Below are 24453 nucleotides of genomic sequence, written 5' to 3'. Positions count from 1 at the left end.
CTCCCAGAAACGAAGAGAAGAGCCAGACTCATTTCGTACTCGTCGCTCCCCATTTCTCGGCAGCACACACACCGGTGTTTCTTTCCGTTCCGACGACATCCGAGGTGCGGTAAGAACAACTGCTCAGTCTCCACGATCCCTTCGGGAGCGGCACGGAGTGCACTGTAGAACGTCCTCGGGTTCCTCACTTACCGTAGCGGTTCTCGAAATTTCGTTCCGACTGCGGATTCTCGGTCCGTCGATTACGGTGCGTCGCTACTCGGCACGTGGTGACGGCGGCAGGTGGCAGCAGGGCACATTTAGAAGTAGGCTGCCCGACATTATTCTTCTCTTTTTGCAGGTGAAGACACACACACACACACACACACACAGGTTAGCTCACGTGCGTCCAGCGTCTTCAGAGAGTGCTGCAGCGTCACACATTCTTGCGTGCTAAATGGCGTGTGTAGACCAGGTAATATGCTAAATAATTTCAGGTTTGGGTTTAAATAAAGAGGCGAAAACATCATTTCAGGTATAGTTTACTTTGAAAACATCAGTATGTAGTAGTGATAACTAGTCGCAACACTTTCTTTCTTACAAATGAAATAACAGTGTCGGCAAATGGTAACATACTTAAGTACGAATGTCATCTGGAAAGCACACTATTGCAAATTAAGTTTCCGTGCAGTCTCGGGAGATTTTCACTTGTCGTAGTAGTTCCAAAACTGTAAACAATTTTTACAAGTGAGTTTTGGCCCCAGCCTGTCAATTCGACATTACAATTGGCAGTATAAATGACATTTTTAATAACAGAATCCCGAAGAGAAATTCATGAATTTTTTAGAACATTAAGGAGCTCTCCGAGACATAACATTTCCTTCCAAACTCTTTCCTGTACGTATCTGAATCAAATTCCGGAAGGTAAACCAATAATGTGTTTACGCCCCATCACAGTCTGAAATGCGTGTCCTCCGATGCTGGAGGGTGAAAATTTAAAAGCGATCCTCGTTTACAAAAATCTGTATTATTTACAGCTGTAGTCACAACACGTCCGAAATGTTTTCCCCACATCACATCTCGATCTATACACAGCATTATTAGAACAACATACAACAGATGATATATTTAGGATAAAAGTCCATCACTGAGTTATATTTCATCTATATAATACGTATACATATAAAAATGAACGTAAGTGACATTGCCTTTGTAGAAAATTAAAAAAACTAGTACAAAACCAGTAGTCACATTTACCGTATTTGTGCATCATTTTATACATGTAAGTCAGCAGTTTGTTCTACTTATCGATGGCAGGAATTTCTTCTTCTATGATTCAGAAATACATCCAGAGTACTGAAAATTGTCTAGGGACGAGGAGGAGGAAATTTTCTGGGATACAAATTCACATCACTAAGAGAGAGGGTAAGGGAACGGGTACCACGTTTCTCTCGTTCAATGTGTGCGGTACACCTGGGTCCAGAGGAGAAACGCCTACTTAGCTACAATTTTTACACGAAAATATATCACAAAAGTTCCGATACAATCTACGCGTAAAAAGGTGTCATTGATCCGGTACTGTCTCTGTATCGACAGCTACCGATACAAATGGCGATCCTTTTAGACATACATCACGTGTGTACATACAAAAAGCGGATTCTACGGCAAAATTTAAATTTAAAGTTAGAAGCACCGTCGTTATAAAAAACAGACTAATAAAAAGTCTTGCTCAAGTACGAGGCCTGTACTACTGTCCATACATATACATATATATATATTTTATACAAACAACTGGAGATCATTACAGAAAGTTTCCCTCAACTAGAAGCACCCAAAACAGAGGCACAGGAGACGAGAGTCCGAACGCACCACCGACGTGTAGCGTGACACAATGTTTATGCAGACTACCCATATATGTAGAAAAAAAATGTAAGTGCTCAGTTGGTTATTTCAGTTCGACCTCTCTTACACGTACGATTGTTTCTCAAATTCTCATTTCACGAAAGCAAACTGCACCAGAGGACGTCAAACGAAACACATTTGAACCGAGTTGACTGCACAAACCTGCACTCGGAACAAGAGAGTGTTTGCGTTCTCCAGCAGCACTGAAAGAAGATTCCGAGTCCACGACTCTTAAAGACACGGAGCGAATATTCCAGTTTATTACTATGTTAGTGTGTGTGTGTGTGTGTGTGTGTGTGTGTGTGTGTGTGTGTGAAAGAAAGAGAGAGAGAGACAGAGAGAGAGAGAGAGAGAGAGAGAGAACGAACTTATGACAGGACACACATGTTAGTGTGCATCATTCGCACGAACAGTCCAACTCATTCCACCTACTACTGGAAAACAGTTAACATAAGAATTTTCCACTAGGTAATACTGTTACTACTGGAACGGTTAGTGAGGTCTTCTGAATGATTGCTGGATTTCTTTCATATCTATGAACAATGTTACAACTTCTTCAGAAAGAGTCTCTCTCTCTCTCTCTCTCTCTCTCTCTCTCTTTGCTCGCCAGTGCTGCTTCTTCCTCGCTCAGTGCCCCCCTCCGTGTGACAAACCCTCCGCCATGTGCCGGCCACCCCTTCCGCGCGATGCCCCGGCCGTGTCTCGTGGCGAGAATGTCCAGTTCCGGTGTGGTGTAGCAGCCTGCACCTCACGCTGGTCTCTCGCTGCAGCAGTACACACCGTTCACTTTCTCGGCTCACGGGGCAGCACTCCGAGATCGTGCGATCTGACCGGGGACGAAATTTATTCTGGCTGACGCGGGGGAATGGAATAACGCGCCTCGGCTCCCTACAGCTGACGTCCGGTGCAACAGAGACCCATCGTAGACGAGAATTACAGACCCGTTCGGCGAGCTATTACGGACAGAGAATTTGGAGCAATCGGGAAATGAAACCTCGACTGTATTCGATGAAGACGGACACTGTTTTATTTCGCGAAATAAATCTTCTGTACCTACAACTGAATTCTTTTCTCAGTTATCTATTCAAAAGCAGAAAATATAGTGGCACAATCGTCGGCTTCGTATTTACGTTCGGCAGGCACAGCTCCGAACACTCGGAAATACGACATACGTGGCAGGCGGGAAAAGTATCCCACCTCTCGAGAGTGTCCGTTACTTCCTCGTAGACAGACAGTGGGATAGCTCAGTAAGAGTGGGTGGGGTCTACGTGTCACGAGCGTCAGATCGTTCTGTCGTAACCCGGTTCGAAGCCGAAGTTTCGGTATAAAATTATCACCGACATCACAATCGTCACCACGTCCGTGCAGTGTTCACTACTCGGCGGTCCCTCGAGGGCTGTACCGTGGCGAGAAGTGTCCGACGATGAGGCCTTTACCCTCAGAACAAATAGATAGAAACCGAAGTGAATTATAACAGAGGAAGATTTATTTCCCGGAATATCGTCGTCAACTGTCGATCGATGAATTTTCTTTCTCAGAAACTCTGAAGCTCATTAAAATACAATTCTGCTGGAAACTAGTATACCCATGTACATTTCTGCACTGCAAAAGATTCGCAGTAAAAAGAAAATGTCGGACAAGATACCGTCGACCGTGAGAACCGTTCTCCCCGCACACTAGAGGTGGCCGCCTGCCGATCCGTAGCTGCGGCACAATATTTACAAAAAGTCACTCCGACACCGAGGGCTCGGTCCGACCGCCGTAGGGACGGTCCGACTACAGCTGTCGTGCGGTGGCGGGTCCCTCGGCCACCGTACGTGCGAAAAAACTTTGGCAAACGGTAGTGAGGTTACCGGAAAACCAGAGTGACCGCCCCGTAACTCGACCGTCGAGTCGTCCTGTTCGTCACAGTTTCCGAAGACCGCAGACGTAGAGACGGGCGTCCCTCCGAGGCGCGCACTTCCCGTGACCCCGGCGCGACCCCGCCGGCCGTCAGATGAGTCCGCAAGGGTGGTGGCGGCGGCCGCGGGGACGGCCGGGGGCGCAGCTCTACCGGCCGTTTGGGCGGCGTCAGCGCGAGGGGTGCGGCGGTGGGGGCGGCGGGACCGCCGTCGTCAGCTGCGTCGTCTCCGAGCGCTTCGGGGGCGGCGGAGGCGGCCTCTTCTTGGCGGCGATGGCGGCCGCCACGCTGTTCTGACGGGAGAGCCGCGAGCCCGGAGCTGGACCTGCGGAAGGCGCGTGAAACGTCAGTCACTCCGAACTGCAGTTCTCGTGAAGAACTCTAACACGAGCACGTGTACTTCAATCTCGTAACTTGTCATTTTCGGGTTTTACCGACAATATATAATTCCGAATAGACAATTAGCATTTTTAAATAATAATCTGAGTATTTTATTTTTTTCTAGCATAACAAAATTAGCAAAGCTAATATTGTGTGGTACTAGCAAGCTAGTGGCAGGTACTTTATTGTTTTTACATCTGCTAGCAAAACCACAATTTCTCGTACAAAAATAAGGGAACGGTACGACGCAGAGTGTGTACGGTTACAGGGGGTCAGTAACGAGAGGGGACGGTACTGACGATTCTGAACGTAAAACTTTGAGTGAATGTATGCCGTTTTCTTAACCGTATCCGACATTCGGCTGCTCGAATACCGCAGGCGTCTGTCACACTACGTACTGTCACCTTTACTGCCTCCCGCGACATCTCACGTACTTGCGGCACGACTGAGCTCCTACGCCTTCTGCACGGCCAGTGACACAGTACGTCACTGAAATGTATCCTGGGAATCTGATTTTGCCACTGTGGAGTCATTTCTAGGCCACCGAGGTCACCCGACTTCACTCCACCGTACTACTGTCTTCGGGGGTCAGTTCGAGAGCTACATCTTTGAGCACAGAGTTCCACAGAGGAGCAACTCCTCGCTCACATTGTACGAGCACGTGTTCGAGTAGAAAACTGTACGAAAGAACTTAGATCGGCAACAGAGCAGTTGCCTACGAGAGTAAACTGCTTACGAGAGGATATGTAGACAATCAAACAAAAGATTAGATCACAATGTTTTGTTTACTATCACCCACATTTGTCCTGTTCCCCACTGTTTGAACTAGTTTCTTCAGAAACTGTTAGGATCAGGACATGTGTCGAAATTTCCTGGCAGATTAAAATTGTGTGCCAGACCGAGACTCGAACTCGGGACCTCCGCCATCCACGGGCAAGTTCTCTACCGACTGAGCTACCCGAGCACGACTTGTGCCCCGTCCTCACAGCTTCACTTTCGCCAGTACCTCGCCTCCTACGGTCCAAACTTCACAGAAGCTCTCTGGCGAAGCTTGCAGAACTAGCACTCCTGCGAGAAGGGCTATTGCGGAGACACACGTTAGCCACAGCCTGGGGGATGTTTCCAAAATGAGATTTTCACTCTGCAACAATACCGTTTCTTCCCGGGGTGCTACTTCTGTAAGGCTCAAAGGAGAGCTTCTGTGAACTTTGGAAGGTAGGAGACGAGGTACTGGCAGAAGTAAAATTGTGAGGACGGGTCGCGGGTCACGCTCGTGTAACTCGGTAGGTAGAGCGTTCGCCCACGAAAGGTGAAGGTCCCGAGTTCGAGTCTCGGTCCGCCACGCAATTTTAATCTGCCAGGAAGTTTCTTATCAGAACGCACACTGCTGCAGAGTGAAAATTTCATTCGGGACATACGTTCGTATGACTTTTTTCATTAAGAATCACAAATACTATCACTCGTCCGAGCACATACCTTTCCTCCTGACTCTGTATGTAACGTAAGAAATATACAAGGACATTTGACGAGGCATAAGCTGAGCAACAAATTTCACAAAAGACCGACAATTTGTGGACTGTATGAAGAACATCACATTTTTGTATCAGAGAAGTTAAATTTGTAGAAGAAGGGATTCACAAATTTAGATAGAAACACTAAATAAACTGTCTGTTAAAATGGTTAGAGTGTGGTAAATCGAATTGTAATAGCTTTTAACAAAAGAAGAATTATATCAATTGTTGAAAGTTTATAAATAGGTACGCGGCTGTGAACTCGGATGCTCATTGTGGTCTTACTTTTACATATATATTTGTCAAGTGTAGTATTTTGTGTGTTCCACGATGTAATAAGTAATAAATTTTGAAGTTATTTGAGGCACAAATTTTTTTTTTTTTTTTTGATTTGCGTCTTAAGGAACGCACCAAGTTCCTGGGATGAAAAATCACTCCCTCGACTGAGCTAACTTTCTTATTAGCTTTTCGTGTGCTGCAATATAAATAAATTTAGTGACCTAGATCAGCAATTACTCAAATTTCACTAAAAAAAGCTGAATTTAAAAGTTCAGGATACAACTCTGCATACGTTACACAGGGAAGCTCGTTCACGAGACGTGTAACATGATACCGAACACGTAGGAGACAGACACGCCACATCTACTGGAGTTTCACAAATGGTGCAGGTATTACAATGAGACAGCCAGTGCCGAGTAATATTCCAGAACATGAAACACCAAACTACTGCACAACCAGATAATACATACATTTGATATTCATAGTACCTCTCTTCCATATTTTGATAAAATCTTGGCTTTGTATAGATAATTATTATTTTCCAGTGAATTTTTATTCATTTAAAACTGGAAAATGTTCATTAGCTACAGTATTAATGTGCACTGCTTGCACCACTGACTGGCAGCTTTGTGAGAAATTATATTTACTGTAAAATTAACAGGGTACTTGGAGTTATGTGAGTGTATTTGAAAGCCCGAAGTAATGAAAGGTGGGCACACGAGAGAGAGAGAGAGGACGAGAGAGAGAGAGAGAGAGAGAGAGAGAGAGAGAGAGAGAGAGAGAGAGGAATGTTGATGAATTAGTGTAACATGTTAGTTGACGAATGTGAAGCAATTTATTACAAGGAAACTGGAGTTGTAATTGTGTGTCTATCATTAATCTAATTACAACTGAAGTCAAGACAAACACATAAAATGAGTACACTGTCAAAGAGTTCTAAATGTCACCACTGCTGCAACCACGAGGGTTTCTGTCCCGCTCCGTGTGGCTACGTGTTTACACTGAGGTCACTTTGATACACAGTCCATCCTTTTATTACTAAAATGTCTTGTATTAGTGTAAAGTTTGGTTCTTTTCTCCTGCTACAACAAACAGAACACTTTAACCAGACTGTGTCTTTTTTTGTGTTGTAGAAACCCGAGACAACTGTAACAAATCAAAGAAATCAGGTAAATAGTCAAGTGGTCACTTCTAATGTCACTACTTCTGGTAACGAGGCCTGCCTATTTGCTACAAAAGTAAACCGGTTCACGAGAATTTTTGTTAAAGTAACTAATTTTCTATGTATGTCAGAGTAGTAGTACACTAGAGTACATCGGAACACACCCGTGTTTCTCGAGTGCACGACACGTCTCCGGCAGAAGCTGGCACCCACCTGCTCGGTAGTCCACAGCTGTCGGGGGCGGTGCCCCGTCCGGGTGCTGGTGCTGGGGGTGGGGGTGGTGACGGTACGGCGGGCAGTGCTGGCCGTTGACGGCGGGCGGCGCGTGGCCGGGTGACCCGCCGCCCCCCACCAGGTAGACGTTCTCGTAGAGGTTGTACTGGTGGGGCGCACCGCCCCCGCCGCCCCCGTAGTGCTCCTGCACCCAGTCCAGCACACTGTTCTCCCGCCGGACGTCCGGAGGCGGCAGCGGCGGGGGAGGCGCGTCGCGGAATCCGAGCACCTCGTGCGGTGTCGTCGACAGGTCCGCCTTGCACTTCTGTGCGACCTGCAGTGGACCGGCAGAAAAGTGTTACACTCTCACATTACGGCACGGTCGCATCACGTTCCCCGAAGGCATCCGTGGCATTTGTACGTGTCCCCCACTGAAATGTGAGTAAAATCCTTGGCAAAATATTCCTCGTTATTTGATTGTAAGTATTTTAAATGACACAAAGTCATACACACGGCAGGTTTTAATGAAAACGACACCGTCCCTTAACATTATACATTTGTGTGAGGAGCAGAATCACTGACGTAGAATACAGGTGCGATGAATATTTCGTATTTGAACCTCCGATAACAAAAATATAACTTATACATAAAATTCTCCTTCTCTTTCTCGTGTTATTAGACATTTGCCTGTTAAGCCATCTCTGTTCAAATTACAGATCTTTCCACCTTTTCTTAGTTCCTCCCAAACACTATCTGTCAACTGGGTAATAATTCGTCATAAACCCTCGAGCAAAATTGTTTTGCCTGTTCTGTTGTGGTTTTGCAACTGCAAGCACGTACCTATTCCTTCACTATTGCTTCAGCTAACACAACGATAACTTGTGTTGTCTTACGTCCGAGTGAGTGGCAGTAATATAAAATAAAATGCGAGTCAGGTGAGACAAAATTTATGATTGGTGCACAATCTCAGTCATCTACGAGATAATTAGTTATCGAGTAAGTGGTTAATTGGGATCCGATGCAATTGCACCGTTATAATGCTTCGAGTGGGCCATTACTGCATATTAACACCTGTCTGTAGCGGCAGACTGATATAATGAAAGTTGATATCATTATTGTTTCATTAAATGGTGCGCCTGCTCGCAATACAAAATGCAGCGCATGCGTCGGGGCACCAATTTTAACACTGTGTCGTCTTTTACTCTGTTGACACAGTCCTTCTGGTCGTTCCCATGTTTCTCGGTAAGCTAACTCGAGCTTTGCACTCCCATTTCTCCTCTGGTATCTGCATTCCCCCTCCTGTCACAGAGTGTGTACCCTGGTACTCTTCTTAGGAATCGCATCTCTGACCTCCTAAGAAATACTTCCTATTTCCAGATTACTTTTTATTCCTCTGCCAATATCTGTCTCCTCGCCCCCGAAAGCCCCAACTTTCGGTTTCTTTGAAGATATTACTGGATTACATAACTCGGTTGTTGTGGATAAAACACGAGCACCTGTTTGCCATCAATACGAATTGTATCCTCGTCTTCTTCCGAACTTTGCCCGGTCGCAGATTTTCCATTTCCTGTGACAGGAATTTCTGATCCTCGGTACATACCATTTACTCGAAATTCTAATATCAAAAAATAAAAACCCACCCAGTCAGTCAGAGGGTGCCTTGCAGTTAGAAGTGGATTCTGAACCGCAGTGTAACTCGGCATTTTTCACACTGACGTACACTACAGGAAGTGAAAGAAGTGATAAATGACAGATGAAAATCCTAGGATCGAACCCGAGTCCTTAGGATTTTACATCTTCACTACGATAGGGTCTACAGCTGTGACGAGTGCTGCCTTCGGCTGACATTTTCTCTATTCGATGTAGAATCGTACAATTTCGGCCTCTGGCCATTTTCTAGAATCCAAAATGGAAGCATTACACATCAGATGCATTAGTATCACTTACAAATTTATGAAAGGAACAAGTCGTAAGCCAAGATACGCTAGGAGAATTATAACTTACTTTACAGTCGATTTTGAACGGTACATTATGCCGTGTTCGTCTTTTCTCCTACGGCAGCACGTAATTGTCACAAAATAAATTAGAAAAAGATTTCCTCGTTTTCGAGCAGTCATTGCCAAGCTCTTACATATAAGGTTGACATTTTTAATGTACGTACTTTAGGAAGATTATAATTATTTTAGAGAAATTTCTTAATTGAGCTCTATATGTCTTTGTTCTCAATTATATTTAATTATTGTTTGTGATCAGAGTAAAAATGACTGTATGTAATATCTTTAAAATAACTCGTATATATTTGTTCTACTGTTGTGTGAGTGTGCCATTTTTGGAAAGTCATTACAAAGACCTACATACAAAATCAATAACAGTACTCTAATGAAATAGTACTGAAAACCGTGAAAATCGAGTAAAATCTTTCACTACCTTTTTTACGGTTGCGGGATCTTTCGCATTACGCAGAACTGGTAGGCCTAAAAGTTGGCTAGAATTCCCAATTTTGCAGGTCGTTTTGTTCATTTAAAAGCGTATACTGTCTTTGAGATTGATGCACATCTCAATTTCTTTCTTCCAATCCGTCATTTTACCTTTCTGTAACGTACAAAATATTTGTAGTGATTTGTAAATAACAGGTATTTTGTAGCGGTCATCTCAAGTGTGTAGCAGAGTTGGACGGGCTACTGTGGATTACTGTCACACGTCCTTCAAATCGCGCGCCACCTTTCCTCCGCATTTATCACTCTGCCGGTGAGCCACACTTCACCTTTACACGAAAAGGAAGTTGTCAGTTAAAACACAGCTCCTAGCGGCACACACCTGCCACTTCTTCTTCATGACCCTCTGCAGGTCCTTCAGGAAGTCCTTCGGGGGTGGGGCCAGCTGCTGCGGAGCCGGCAGCGTCGTCAGCCGCGTCGACTCCGACCGGCGGGGCGGCGGCGGCTTGCGGGAGGCGGGGGGCGGCAGGGACCGCGTGCCGTCCGCCCCCGGGCTCTCTGCCGGGATGGCGAACGAGATCTTCTTCCCTGCAAAGGTCCGCACTCCGGTCAGTCGGCCGCATTCCGTACAGTGTATCGTCGTTTACACCGGCAGGGATGGTGAGTGGAGTGTCCCCCCCCCCCCTCTCTCTCTCTCTCTCTCTCTCTCTCTCTCTCTCTCTCTCTCTCTCTCACACACACACACACACACACACACAGTGCTCACTTCTGTGACTATTCTAGCGCATCGTAATTAATGGCAAAACGTGACACAGGCGAAAGTAATCTGATGCACAATTCCGTACGGATATGACAAGTTGCTTAGGCCAGTATTACACTATCAAATTTCTTTGTCAAAGATTTGATCAAAGGTGTGATCAAATATTCCGTCAAATATATTGGACAAAGATCTTTGACATAGCGCTAGAAGGGGTATTACACTGTCATCAAATTTTTCGTCAAAGTTCAAGATGGCCGACAACAACTTGTTATTAACCGCAGCAGTTGCACGTACCGCAATTGCACTGTGTGCACATGCGGAAGATAAGTGGGGGAAAAAAAGGAACCGTACATACGAGGTTGACAGTCTTAAATTCCTTGGATTACAACTTGATAATAAACTCAGTTGGGAGGAGCACACCACAGAACTGCAGAGACGCCTCAAGAAATCTGTATTTGCAATTCGAGTGTTAGCTGACACAGGTGACATAACAAATGACAAAGCTTGCATACTTTGCCTACTTTATTTCCATAATGTCATATGATATAATATTTTGGGGTAATCCTCAAGTCAAACAAAAGTTTTCAGAGTCCAAAAGCATGTAATACGTATTATTTGTGGAGTAAATTCACAGACATCCTGTAGAAACCTTTTCAAAGAATTGGGTATACTAACTACTGCCTCTCACTATATTTACTCCTTAATGAAATTTGTCCTAAATAATGTATCTCTTTTTCCAACAAACAGCTCAGTTCATACATACAATACCAGGAACAAAAATGATCTGCACAAAGACTTAAAAGCCCTTACTTTAGTTCAAAAAGCGGTCCACTACTCCGGAACACTCATCTTCAATAATTTGCCAGCAAACATAAAAAATTTAGTTACAAATAAAGATCAGTTTAGAAGGGGCCTGCAAGACTTACTAGTGGCCAACTCCTTCTACTCCATTGACGAAATTTTTAATAGAAACAAATGATGTATTGTATTTATTCATACCATTAGTAGTGTTATTTAAGCTTTAAAAAAATGACATGTTCCACATCCACGAGGATCTCCTCAACACAGATCTATGGAACGAAAAATTAATCTAATCTGGGGGAAGTCGTGGGTTTTACGACAACACAATAAAAAACTTGTTACGTGAGCTAACAGTGCAAGACGTCAGGTAGTGCATTACATCAATTACTTAAGAATGGATGAGCATACATCTCTGTATGTGCTCAGTGAAGTGTATCCTCGTATCACAAAGCACAATATTCACTTAAGAACTGCTACATCTTCAGAAGACAGGCTCACTCCAACACTCCGATTCCTTGCTACAGGATAGGGTTGGGTTGGGTCAGGTCAGGTCTCCAATCTTCTTAATCTATCTTTGTATTCAGGGTGCCTCACGTTGTAAAGCGTCTCATCAGCTCCATACACCTCTATTAATTTTGTAGTTGTCGGCACACACCAATTGTATTTACCGGCAATGGTTATAAAAACACTACAGACGACAGAACGCTGCAGCGATGCTAGCGCTCCACGCGGTAACATGTCACACTGCAGTGAACAGAAGACAAGCAACTTCTTTGATCAAATCTACAGCGAGGCCCTACATTTGATCAAATATTGGACAACATTTGATTCCTATTACACCATCAAATATCTTTGACAAAGATTTTTGACAAAGATATTTGAAAGTGTAATACCGGCCTTACGTGTGTTGCCTAACAATATACACCTTTTTGGACCAAAACAAGTGACTTTAAATCTTTGCAACGATTATCCTTATTTCCAGTGTCGATTACATGAACTTAGACGTCAGTTTGAGGAAAGAGATATACTTTTAAGTGTCAAATTTTATTAAGTAGTAAATATATTTGTAAGTGGTAATTAATGTACCTAGTTCCTTAAACAGAGCTCTGCAGGATATGCTAGAGTTCAGACCACAAATAATTCTCATTACACGTTTCTGGACCCGGAAACTATAGCTCGGCTCAACGAGTAACCCAGAAAATAATCCCGTACGACATCACGGAACGAAAGTAAGCACGGTGTGCCACCTCTTTTATTTTTACGTCACCTGCGACCGACGGCATTCGTGCTGCAAATAGAGATTCGGTTTAGCCACTTCGGCAGTTCTCCTCCCCGTCAAATGTATTGTCGAGATGTAATCCCGAGAATTTAACAGTCTCAGCTGCTTCTCTCCGTTCGTCGTCATACTTTAGGCACCGAGTGGTGGAAAACATTTGTGTGTGTGTGTGTGTGTGTGTGTGTGTGTGTGTGTGTGTGTGTGAATTACGAAACTAGAATGGGATGTACATACCAAGTTACAGATCTTTTACTTAAGAGTTCAAAATTGTGTAAATCTGCCACCACTCGGTTCTTCAAAAATTGATATTTTCACCTTTCACTTTATCGTGTGTTTACTGCTGTACTACATTCACATTCGGGCACCGACGGTTGAACCCGCCGGCCGGGTTAGGTCGAGGAGAGAGGGGAGGGGAAGGGAAGGGAAGGGAAGGCAGTAGAAGTGGGATGCCGACTCACCGGCAGTGCGCGACCTGTGCTGCGTCTCGGCGAGCGGCACGGGGCTGCGAGGCGTCGCCGGGGGCGGCGTCGGAGGCGGCGGGGACCCGGGCCGCCTGCTCGCCAGCGGAGACCCCGGCTGGCCGCACGGCGCCGCACCCGCCGCCTTCAGCTCCGCCAGGTACGGAGGCGCCGAGTACACCTGCGACACGGGACGGGACCAACTCTGAGGTGGCGAGCAGTACCGTAGGATGCGGTTCGTGGAACTGAGGTGTACGTACATTTTACGTCTGTAATCTCTCTCTTCGGTCTCTCCACGGTGTTAATTTTTCGTAGCCAGTTTTCGAGTCCGATACCTCGTCAGAGCATTTTCCTTCATTTAAAAAATTGAATCTAGTTGCTGGCCGAACATATAGTGCCTCTCAAAAATAAGGACATACGGAACAGCCCACCGTTCACGTCAAGTAAATTTTGAGCCCTTAACTTATACCAGAATGCAGTCATTCGGTAAATTTCGTCAACGTCGCCTTCTCGGGTTATCGACCAAGTCGCAGTGTCGTGTCGTCACGACGAGTTTACGAGTTTCCCGTCTGTCGGGTTCGTCTCCAGTTCGTCAGTCCGTACGTGCCGAACAGTCGACTCCTCTGCCGAGGGCCCGACCGGTGTGGCAGTCGCGGTCTCACGACCGAAGGTGGCAGGTGGGCGGAGGGAGGTCCGGGTGTCAAATCTCAGAGCTGCTAGCCTATTTCGTCTGCGGCCTCTGCCCATTTCACATCGGACTCTCACCGACACATATTTGCCGACGCCACATCCCTCGCATAGCTCGGCCGTGAACTAATGTCCCAGGTGACGGCACCGTGTGCCGTCCGGTCGTCAGACAGGTCGTATAAATACGAGTACGCCACTATCTCGTCAACTCTGACAGTGTTTTCCGACTGAGATCCACACGGTACTCGGCATTAGCAAAAATACCTCCACAGCACCAGGATTCGACACCCAGAACCCCCAGGCAGCCCCACCACCCCTCACCAGAAGTGACGTCCTCCGAAGGCACCCCACCGCCTATCCGTCCAACCCTCGACAGAGGAATCTGCTATCCACCGGCTACAGTAGGAACGTCGTGACGACGTGACACCGGGGCTCGGCAAATCGACTGAGAATATTTTATTTGTGAAAAAAGTTGAAAGTTCATTTAGAGGCAAAATTAATTTAACATTCCAGCCTCCAAGCACCATTTATCACTACCCGAGAAATTTAAAAAATGGGCTCCCGAGTGGTTCCCGTCACCCCGATTTGACCCGAGTCACTTCTGCTCCATAAACATTCTACAGGTGAGATGGCACAAATATTTCCTTATTTAAAAGAACTTTTAATAGACTTTGCTGTCATCTTCAGGTCTAAAACAATCTTTCCTTTACAAAATGTGTTCCTTTCAAGTCTGACCTCGTTCCGAGTAGTCGTTCGGATAAAAAGAACAGCACATTATAAATGTTTCGTCATAACAAAAATATTCGAAAAACACCTCTCGCAAATGACTGCGTACGTACATCACTCGTCCGTTCTACTTCTACTGCTACGCGACTCAGATCCCCCGTTCGTGACGGGTACTTACCGGAGGAGGGGCGGCGAGCGGCCCCCGGCGCATCGGCGACGCGCAGTCTGTCGGGGCGGAGACGTCCGAGGGCGGCGCGGGCGTCGGTGCCGGGGGCGGCGGGCGGTAAGGCGGAGGCGGCGGGGGCAGAGAGGCCAGGCTCAGCCGGCTGCCCGACAGCTCGGCCGGCTGCGGCGGCGGTGGGGGCGGCAGCGAGTCCAGGCTCAGCGTGCTCTCGAACATGTCCGGCGGGGGCGGCGGCAGCTCCTCCTCCACCTGCCAGCAGCGTAGTAGTGGTACGCGGTGAACGTCAGTGCTAGAGAGACGTTCGGAGGCTACGCAGATGTAGCTAGTTAAATTGTAAACTCGAACTGGGTCGGGCAGTCGAACAGTACGTGCGGAACGGTGCGTCCGTCGGGTTCCGACAGTGCCCGACCGTCTCTGAATTGTGCCACGGGGCTTCTACTGTACGAAGGGAAGAGTCGCCGTCCGCTCCGTTCGGCACACCCCGTCTGACAGACCGTGCCGTAATCGAGCCCTGCGCGTACCGTGAACTTTCCGGCACTGACGGGTAACGATAATTTCGCTATCGTTGCCCGATAGCCTAATAACGGTACAAAAATGTTGTGTTCTGTGCACAGCTGCTTACATTTAATGTGATCTGGGTAATTACTTAACACAAAACTATGTAAATCTTTCTTACAATAAATTTTGTTAAATTTATGTAAAAAATACGTATCAGTTAATCTAACCGATGTCTGTCAGTGACACAATCGATTAAACTCTGTGGCCTACAAATGTAATTGCATATAGAGAGAGGAGTAGTCTTGAGAGGGAGTCTCACAAATCGAGTCCAAATGGACGGACAAGTTTTGTGCAGACACAGTAAGCAGTTAGAATTTTGTAGCTCATTTGAGAGGATAAATATCGTATTATGTGGAAGATGGGTGTTGTATATTTTAGGGTTTACAGATTCCTGGTTGAGAAAGAAGCACTGACGAACAAGTTATTATTATTTCATAGTTGAAGTTACTCGACAAACCAAATGGTACTGGAAAATTACACATTTTTCCATGCAGGAAAATACTGAGACCGTTGTACCTCACAGAAGAAGGCAACAAAGCCAGCAAAAGAATCAGCTAAGTAATAAATTTTTGACTTTACCAGTTTCACACGAAAATGACAACGGCCCACACAGGAGTGGATACACCGTAATGGATAGATATTCAGCCAGCACAGTATGCAACTGGCCGCACTTCTGTTATTTGGTGAGTCATTACTGTTACTCCTAAACTATCTCTATGTAATACTCTTTCATCCCTGTTGAAGTGGTTCTCGAGTATTTCAACTTCTACAGCTCTTCTTCTCATCCTGGTACGGCAATGACAGCGTGTTGATGAGCCACACAGTCTGAACTGAAATTGGCGGATCCCTGGCCCCGGTGCATACCTCCTACTCTGTAACTGTCTGTGTAACATTATTAACGGACGTCAGCTGAGGGGCATTTATACTATTAATACACCCACTGTCATTGCAATACTTCATTTTTCTGTCTGTGTACAATGCATTTGAAAGCTACAACTTCGTTTTCAAATACTACAATTTTTGAGACTGCACCTCGTCCATGTCATCACCAGGCAGAAGATGTGTGACATAGCTGTTTCCCTCCCCCCCCCCCCCCCCTTCATCTTCAGAGAAATGTTTCTGTAACAATATTAATAAACCAGTAAAGCATTACATTCCTTATATCTTAATACATAAACAAAAATAATGTAATATTTGGTACTTTACTACACCTTTGAACCACAAATTGTGCCAATTTGGTGACTTAATTTAGTCATAAACATTGTAAATCAGTTAAAGCGTAAGTAGGATTGGGCAAGCTTGCTAACCAATAGCAAAGACAATCCACTTATCAGCAAGTGAAAATAAAATTTCATTAATTAAAAATATACGAGACGGTTTTCTCATAAAACTGAGAAATACGTACTCCGTTTACTGCCAGGCCGTAAGCTGAAGCACGTACAGAGCCCAAAAAAAAAATCAGACAATACGGTCCCGGAAAGTGAACTCATAGCTCCAAAACGTGCCAGACTCTATCCCAAGTGCAAAATTTTGTGGCCTAGGGAACAAGTCCCTGACGTCTGCAAACGTAACTCGAGGAGGCTGGAAAATCGGCGAATGTGCGAAACGAACAGACCTCGAGCAATTTCAGAGTACTGTAGAAAAAGCTAACCCAGATGGCAGATCCGCATCGGTAACTGTTCGATTACAGATTTGTTATCTCAACTACCTCAGCATCCGTAACCTCGGTCTGCCGACGCAATACGATAAACAAAACAAAATACGAGTTTGGAGGTAGGCACCTCAGGAGGTTTGCTCACGACGTTACCGTAATTTTTATTAGCCTGCAACTGCCAGTGCTAAATTTGTGCACTCTAATAATTTAGCAAGGCCAATGAAGTGATGCAATTTCAGTGAGTGGACAATGGGGAGGGGGGGGGAGGTATTATGGTGACTGGCTTTTGAGGGAGTAAACTTTGTGCTGATACCAGGATCTTTTATCAACCCGGACAGCCTTAACACACACACACACACACACACACACACACACACACACACACACAAAAAAAATCAGGGCTCTCTCTAGGACAGGGTGTGCTACGGTGTTATGCGACATAATGGTGGCAGGCAGATGAGCTGTGTGGGTGGCGGAGGAGGGGGAGGAAGCGAGGGCGATGCAGGTGGCAAACACACTTTCAGGAAGACGGCAGTTGGAATCGCCGCCTGGCCCCGGTTCGCTGTAGATTCCCAAATCGCAAGAGGCAAATGCCAGGACAGTTGCTTCGGATACGGCACTACTTGCAGAAAGGTAGGTCATCACCTTTCTTACTCCATTCCGTAATTTGTTTGTGTCGGTCAGATGAAAATGGACCAGCAGAGCAGCCAACACCAGTTACATTTAAAATGTAACAGAAATTTTCTAATTTTGCCCGTCTTATTAGTCCGATTTGCGCACTTGATTCCTCGTTCTGTTAACACACGGGTCTTAGAGGTGTCTGTACAGTGTTACCCGGCCCGGCTATTTAGTCTGTCGTCAGCTGTCGAGAAGATAATACATGTTCTGACAGTAGCTGCAACTGTCTATTTAGCTTAAAAATGGATCAGAGGATATGTATTAAATTTTGGTATAAAAATAGAATTAAATACAGAAAAGTCATAGAAATGTCAAACATTGCTATTGGTGATTCTGCTGCTAGGAATAACACAAGGGTTTATAAATGGCAGAAGCATTTCAGCAAAGGTCGTGAAGAAGTCGAAGGCAGCGACCGCCCGCGATGCCCTGCCACACTGTCGACCTGCGGAATTGTGGAAAAAAAGGAAAGAAATGACTACGAACAGTCACCGAGTCACAGCTGGAGAAATTACAGCTGATGTTGGCAAAAAAAACTCTCTTACGCAGTGATATTTATGGTGTATGAAGCATGTGACTTAATTTTCTTTTCTTTTTTTTTTCCTCAAAATTGTTGAACTTCACGTAAGAACAGCAATGAATGTGAGTTACTCAGAAGTCACTAGATGAAGTCAAAAACAATGCAGAACTGAAACACATCACAAAAGGTGACGAAATGAGGGCTCGCAAATACGTCACAACTGAGGCTCGGTCATTGCAGTGGAATCACCCCGGTTGGTGAGACAAAAATTGAACGACAGGTGCTCTCAGATGTGAAGTTACACTCACTACGTCCATCGATTTTAACAGTTCAGTGTCCTACGAGATCGAACATTCGATAAGGACTACCACTGGCAAAGTTCGGCGATGTCAGTGAGGAAATAAAAACAGATTTGTGGCAAAACTACGCTGAGCTTTTGTACCACCCTAATGCATTTCATTGCCAGTTCGTGAAATTTTGGCCGAAACAGTACTGCACCGATGCTGCAGCCTATCCCTGTATGACATATTTCTGTTTCCAAAAATGAAGAGGAAAAGAAAAATCTGGAGCACAATGTAACGAAACTAAATTGTAAAATTTCACACACTTCTAATTTTATATAAATTATCATTAATGGCTTAAAAGGTTTCTGTCTCTTTATTGATGTAAAATATTATGAAACTGGTTTCCAACGGGGAGTTAATTTTAAAATGTAATTCAATTTTGTGTAGGTTTCGAAAAACCGTACCTTATATGAGCAAAGCAATAAGTTCCAGAAAGAAAGCATTTCATGTAAACTATACTTGATTAACATTAATTATATTTCAACAGACACTCTAAAACACTTCGTACACATAGTTTTTACTGCAGATCATTTTTCTTGGCCCAGATCCCTCTTCTTCTACTTACTCAGCCTTTTTTCCTTTCTGAGGACCTTGTAGCATAGCACGTAGTAATCCTGTCATGAAACATTAGTGTGTGAACCACAATAACACTGTAAGGAAGTTGCGTGTGGAGGGCATCGGATGAACTGCAAGAGTAAACTATAAGAGTTCTCAGTTTTTGATGTTGTTGAGCAACAGTCATTCAATAACTTTTAAATTAACACACCGCCATTTTACTGTATTGTTGTTTATTTAATTGCGACCTACATTCCAGCCTTTTATGCCATTTTCAAGTGATTGAGTTTATGTCATTAACATATTCTGCAGGACGTCAAGCTCAAAATTGTCGATAAATTAAGAAAAATATTTGCTCTCCATGAAATGCCAGATGTAAAATCATCATCTTGTAAAAAGTGGGAGCGTGAGAAATTTAATAAATATATAAATATAACGTGCGCCCACTATTATTTACTGATCTTTTTACAAGACGACCTCTCCTTTTTACAAGATGACCTCTCCGTATTCCGTCAGTGCGTCGACAGCGCTACTGCCGTCATTTTGACGAAACGTCTTTACGAGTGAAAACCCCACTCAACTCCTCCGGACCCGAGTCGGCGCCTACACCGACGCTCACGTTTTGACCCCGTGACGCCGTACTGATACCGGCACCTAACTGTGTCACCTCCTATTTTAGGCCCTCTCTCCTTTTCTTCTCTCTCTTCTCCTCTACCTCCTCCCTTAGTCGTACCGCGCGTATATCGCGGGGCATTCGACATGAAAAGGGAGGGAGAAAGGGGCCACATGTGTGCGGTCGATCACGGTGACGTAGTGCTACGTGTGAGCGTCACCCTTATCTCCGTTTTGAGAAGACTGGTGACTGGAGCAGAAACCTTCCTCTAAAAGAAAAAGGTAAGTGCTCTCTTTGTGAAAAAAGGTAGATAGTAGTGTAGACTATAATGTCTACTGTTCTACCAAACTGAAGGAACACGACACAGTCTGTAAGGTTTCAACTTTGGATGAAGTTTATTGATACCAACGAGCATAAACAAAACTCGTCCGTTCCAAATGTAATTGACAGAAAGAGTAGTTAGTTTTCTGTTGTGTGTGTGTGTGTGTGTGTGTGTGTGTGTGGTGGTGGTCACTAATTACTGAAATGATCATTCCGGTAATTCTATCGCAATCTGTTTACGGGTCACTGAGCAACGTATCGACTACCTGACTATTCTGTGATTAATATCTGTTTTATTCAAACCGTAAATCGACTCACACTTTAAGCATCGGGAACACTTACTATCCCTTCCGATAATTCTTTGATAATTATTATTAAGTTAATGTCAATAAATCACAGTCGGAGTCACCCGATCCTTCACGCGACTATAACGTGCGACAGCCTACCGCGTACCTCAAACTTCGCGCCGATATTTCGAAGTCCGCGCGCGATTTGTTTGTAACGAAGTTTGGCCGTGGTTCCCTAGAATATTTTCTAAACCGACTCAGGGTTGTGGAGTATCAGTTCTATGTCCATTCCTAAAAATTACAGAGGACCCGCACTCGATTACGACTCGACCGTGCACTCGAGCAACTCTGAAAATAACGTCCCTCTCGAAGAGAAAAAATATCACACGTAAAGCACCATTGTGATCTGCTATGTCAAAACACATTTATATCCGTTCATAAACACTCATTACCTATTGATCCCAAAACGTATTGTACATAATTAAATTCTTTACTCCACAAATAACTTATAAAATTTAGAAATTATTTACACGTATACTGCATCAATCACAACAACAAAATCTCGACTTCACGGGTTACTACCTGTTTTGACTGTGCTGCTCACAAGGTTATCCGACTGTAATGGACATCCCTACAAGATTATTTCTTAAAGATTTTGAAGGCTACACAGACAATTACCCGTCGTGAGAGTAACACTACTGACAACACAGACCCTGGAGTGCACAGACTGATTGTCTTTCCTATAAAGTCGGATACCCGTACCGTAAACAGTTCTCTGCCTACCCTGGTTCGAGTAGCAGAAGTTTAATTATAACCATCCTGTACTTGTCAGGGTTTCATAATGTTAGGAAAAATGGAGTAGGAGGAAAAGAAAATTTTATACTGCCAACAGGGTCTCGGTACTCTACTGAACAACTGTCGACTTCAGACGTCGATATCGATCAAATCGGTGGTCGTTTTGACGTGACGTGTCAGTACGTTCGTTTGCAAACCCTGTATAATGAAAACTGTGAGCTCATCCACACGACTGCTAAAAGTAATCCATTTAACTTCAGCTACACGATAAATCGGTCAAATCCGAAGGCCGTAAATTTGACTAAATACCTGGGAATTACAGTTAAGAACAACTGAAACTGGAAAAAACACACAGAAAATGTTGTGGGGGAGGCGTATCGAAGACTGAGTTTTATTGACAACCTGGAGTACTCCCGCACAGTGTGGCATCCTTACCAAATGGGATCAGTAGAGTACATCGAAAGAGTTCAAAGAAGGGGAGCACGATTCCTATTACCGAGAACTAGAGGAGAAAGTGTTATCGACACGATACGGGATTTGGGTGGATATCATTAAATCAGAGGCTATTTTTGTTACGGCGGACAGAACCTTCTCACAAAATTTCAATCACCAACTTTCTCCATCGAATGCAAAAATATTTAATCGGTGCCGACGTACGTAGGGAGAAACGCTCGACGTAATAAAATAAGGGAAATCGGAGCTCGCACGGAAAGATATATAAATGTTCGTTTTCTCCACACACTGTTCGAGACTGGAAATAATAGAGAAGTATCGCAAAAGTGTTTCCACGAACCCTCTGCCGGGCACTCCAGTGCGATTTGCGTATCCGCAGAGGTGCAGACGTAGCATGCGAGGTACGCACCTGTGCGCAAGTTTCTCTTACCTCCGACTCTGCCGGCACAGGCAGCGGTGGGGGTGGCTCCCTGACGGGGGTGGACGAGCTGGACGAGGAGGCGGAGGCGGAGCTCCGGGCCGACCCGCCCCCGACGCTGTGGTGCCGTTTGAGGGTGCTCGAGTTGCTGCCGCCATCTGCGCCGCCCCCGCCGTCCGGTGTTGACGGCGTCTGGCACGACCGCCGCCTCCGCACCGAACCTGCGAGACGGGCAGTCGAAATTCAGTTTTCTGACTGCGATGGACAGGAAAGAGGAAAGGTGGCCACTCGACGGGAGCCGAGAGACACGCGGTGCTCAGACAGAGTGGCAGCTACCGAGCTAACGACAGTCGACGTCCGATTTCTCACCGTCACTGAACACCTGACACGGTCCTCACTGTGGGCTACACGAGTCGCGGTCGGCACTCGGTTGCCGATTACAGGCGACACGGGCAGATTTCAAACAAAAAAGAACGATTGGGAGAAAAACGAGAACAAATAAAAGAAGTCGACAGGACTACAAATGTTATACGGTACATTATTAGAAGTACAAGAATAATTGCATTTAAGCTGATTAATTGAATAAAAATAATAATAAAAGTCGTCCGATTAGATTTAAAAATAAAAAAATTTTGCTGCATCTGATGAGATTTGAACCTACAAGCTTCTACTTGTCAAGTTTATACCTTAACCACTTCACTAGGGGAGAATGTTACATTTATAGCTCTGGTGACCCAGTTGTAACGATGAACTGTGGTCTTCAAAAAATTCAGCTTCACACAATGTCGTGTGAAGCTTATCTGATGCGAGCCAATCTCTGTAACTACAATAACTGTACATGTGACACTGAATCGTGTCTTGGGCAGAAGGATCCAGTAGTGTTTGGTCAGTGCTGTGCATGAAACGTGTATTTCATTAGCTTTTGTGTGTGTGTGAACAAACCCAGACAAGAGACTGGAAGCAAAGTGATCAATTATTGGGGAAGTTAGGCAACAGCAAATGATTTGGGTGAGAGGCTGAGTGCTCAGATTGGAGGAAACCAGCTCTGGTGAGTGAAGTGTCAAGTATCATCTCATTTGAATCAGACTGTAGTGACAACCGTACTGTGTTACGTGTGCCTCTTTTAAGTACGTACCTGTCTTCCTTTCTTTTTTTTTTTCCCCCCCTGCTTCCATTAGTTCTGTTATCATGTTTCAAGTTTTTTTGTACAACCACCAGATGGCAAATGAGATGTGACACCATTAGAGTTTTAAATTTTATCTAAGTTATTGTTAAAACAGTGACAGGTCAGAAACAGCTGCCGGCCGGTGTGGCCGAGCGGTTCTAGGCGCTCCAGTCCGGAACCGAGCAAGTGCTACGGTCGCAGCTTCGAATCCCGCCTCTGGCACGGGTGTGTGTGATGTCCTTATATCTGCGGTGGTTCATTTACGGGGAAGTTTTTCACGATCAATTACTGCAAAACTTAGCATTCGGAAGAAGGTAACAGAGCAGCAATCCAGTTGTGTCACCTCCAATTCTGAGTCTAAGGTGTAACCCCCCAGCAACATTTGTTAGGTACGGAAACCCAATAGTGCACGAATACGAGAAATATTACGTCCGTGCGGCTCGTCACCAGATAAAATCGTGAGTCTCGGTAAGACGATAAAAACTGCCACTCTCGCTCCTATGCGACACTTACGGGAACGGGATACTGTACGCTAACTGGAAATATAAAAATAATGACGTGAAACCCGTCGAGAATTTGTGAAATTAGAACAGCGTGCCAGAGCGGGACTCAAACCCGGCACCTCCGCCCCTCGTGGGCGAGTGCTCCGCCGACCGAGCGCGACTTGCGACACGGCCTCACAGTACCTCCTCTCTCTCGTCTTACGTACTTCACACGAGTTCCTCGGCATTCCTTGCAAGACTAGCACTCCTGAAAGAAGGGACACTGCACTGAAACTGCTCAGCTGCAGCTGAGGGGATTTCCAGCCTGCTGGGGCCCGCGACACAGCGCTCGCGAGGGTCCGTCAGCTGTGAAAGGCAAAGATTGCAGGTTCGAGTCCCGGTCCGACATATGGTGTTCGTTCTGGTGCACAGTAAAAACTGGTTATCTGGGAACTTTGGTAAAAATTAAGATGGAAAATTCGTGACTTGCTGTGGTCAGTTAATACAAATTGTCACACAAACATGCATACCTTTTCTTTTTCTTTTTTTACAATCGTATTGACCAACTAGGATCACGTTGACAACTTCAGTTCCTCTTCTTCCTTTGTTGTTGTTTCCTATTTCTCCAGTATTCCCTCATGTTCTCCCCACGAAGTCTCTTCCTTTCTTCTGTCCACGTTGTTCCCGATTTTTTATTTCTTCTGCTTTGAAAGCTTTCCAAATTTAGTATTTTGTTTTTAAAATGGTTTCTTTCTGCTATTTGTGATTCTTTGACATTGTTTCTTTCAACATCTTTTCTTACTTCTGTAATCCACGCCACTGTTGATTTCTTCTTCCAGAAATATAGGAGTATTTGTTTTGTTAGTCTATTTCCATCCATTCGGTAGAGATGTCCAAAACAGGTTAATCTTTGTTTGGCCATTACTTCAGACATTTTCTCTATATTTTTGTAGATCTCC

At 45.0% G+C, this 24453-nt stretch overlaps 1 protein-coding gene across 1 annotated transcript in view; it reads right to left on the bottom strand.

Moving 5' to 3' along the window:
* Nucleotides 1–3951: 3951 nt before the first annotated feature.
* The window catches only part of LOC126443027 (uncharacterized), a 34165-nt gene continuing 13663 nt past the window's right edge, over nucleotides 3952–24453 (bottom strand). Inside the window, exons 4-9 of the mRNA XM_050090874.1 lie at nucleotides 21860–22068; nucleotides 14649–14903; nucleotides 13058–13238; nucleotides 10145–10350; nucleotides 7328–7661; nucleotides 3952–4106 (exon numbers count right to left, since the gene is read on the bottom strand). Coding sequence (XP_049946831.1) covers nucleotides 3952–4106; nucleotides 7328–7661; nucleotides 10145–10350; nucleotides 13058–13238; nucleotides 14649–14903; nucleotides 21860–22068 — 1340 coding nt within the window. The remainder of the gene's footprint in view (nucleotides 4107–7327; nucleotides 7662–10144; nucleotides 10351–13057; nucleotides 13239–14648; nucleotides 14904–21859; nucleotides 22069–24453) is intronic.

The sequence above is a fragment of the Schistocerca serialis genome, unplaced genomic scaffold, assembly GCF_023864345.2.
Source record: "Schistocerca serialis cubense isolate TAMUIC-IGC-003099 unplaced genomic scaffold, iqSchSeri2.2 HiC_scaffold_1420, whole genome shotgun sequence".
In the NCBI taxonomy this organism is placed as follows: domain Eukaryota; kingdom Metazoa; phylum Arthropoda; class Insecta; order Orthoptera; family Acrididae; genus Schistocerca; species Schistocerca serialis.
The sequence above is the reverse complement of the archived record's forward strand: the minus strand, read 5'-3'. Positions and strand labels throughout refer to the sequence as shown.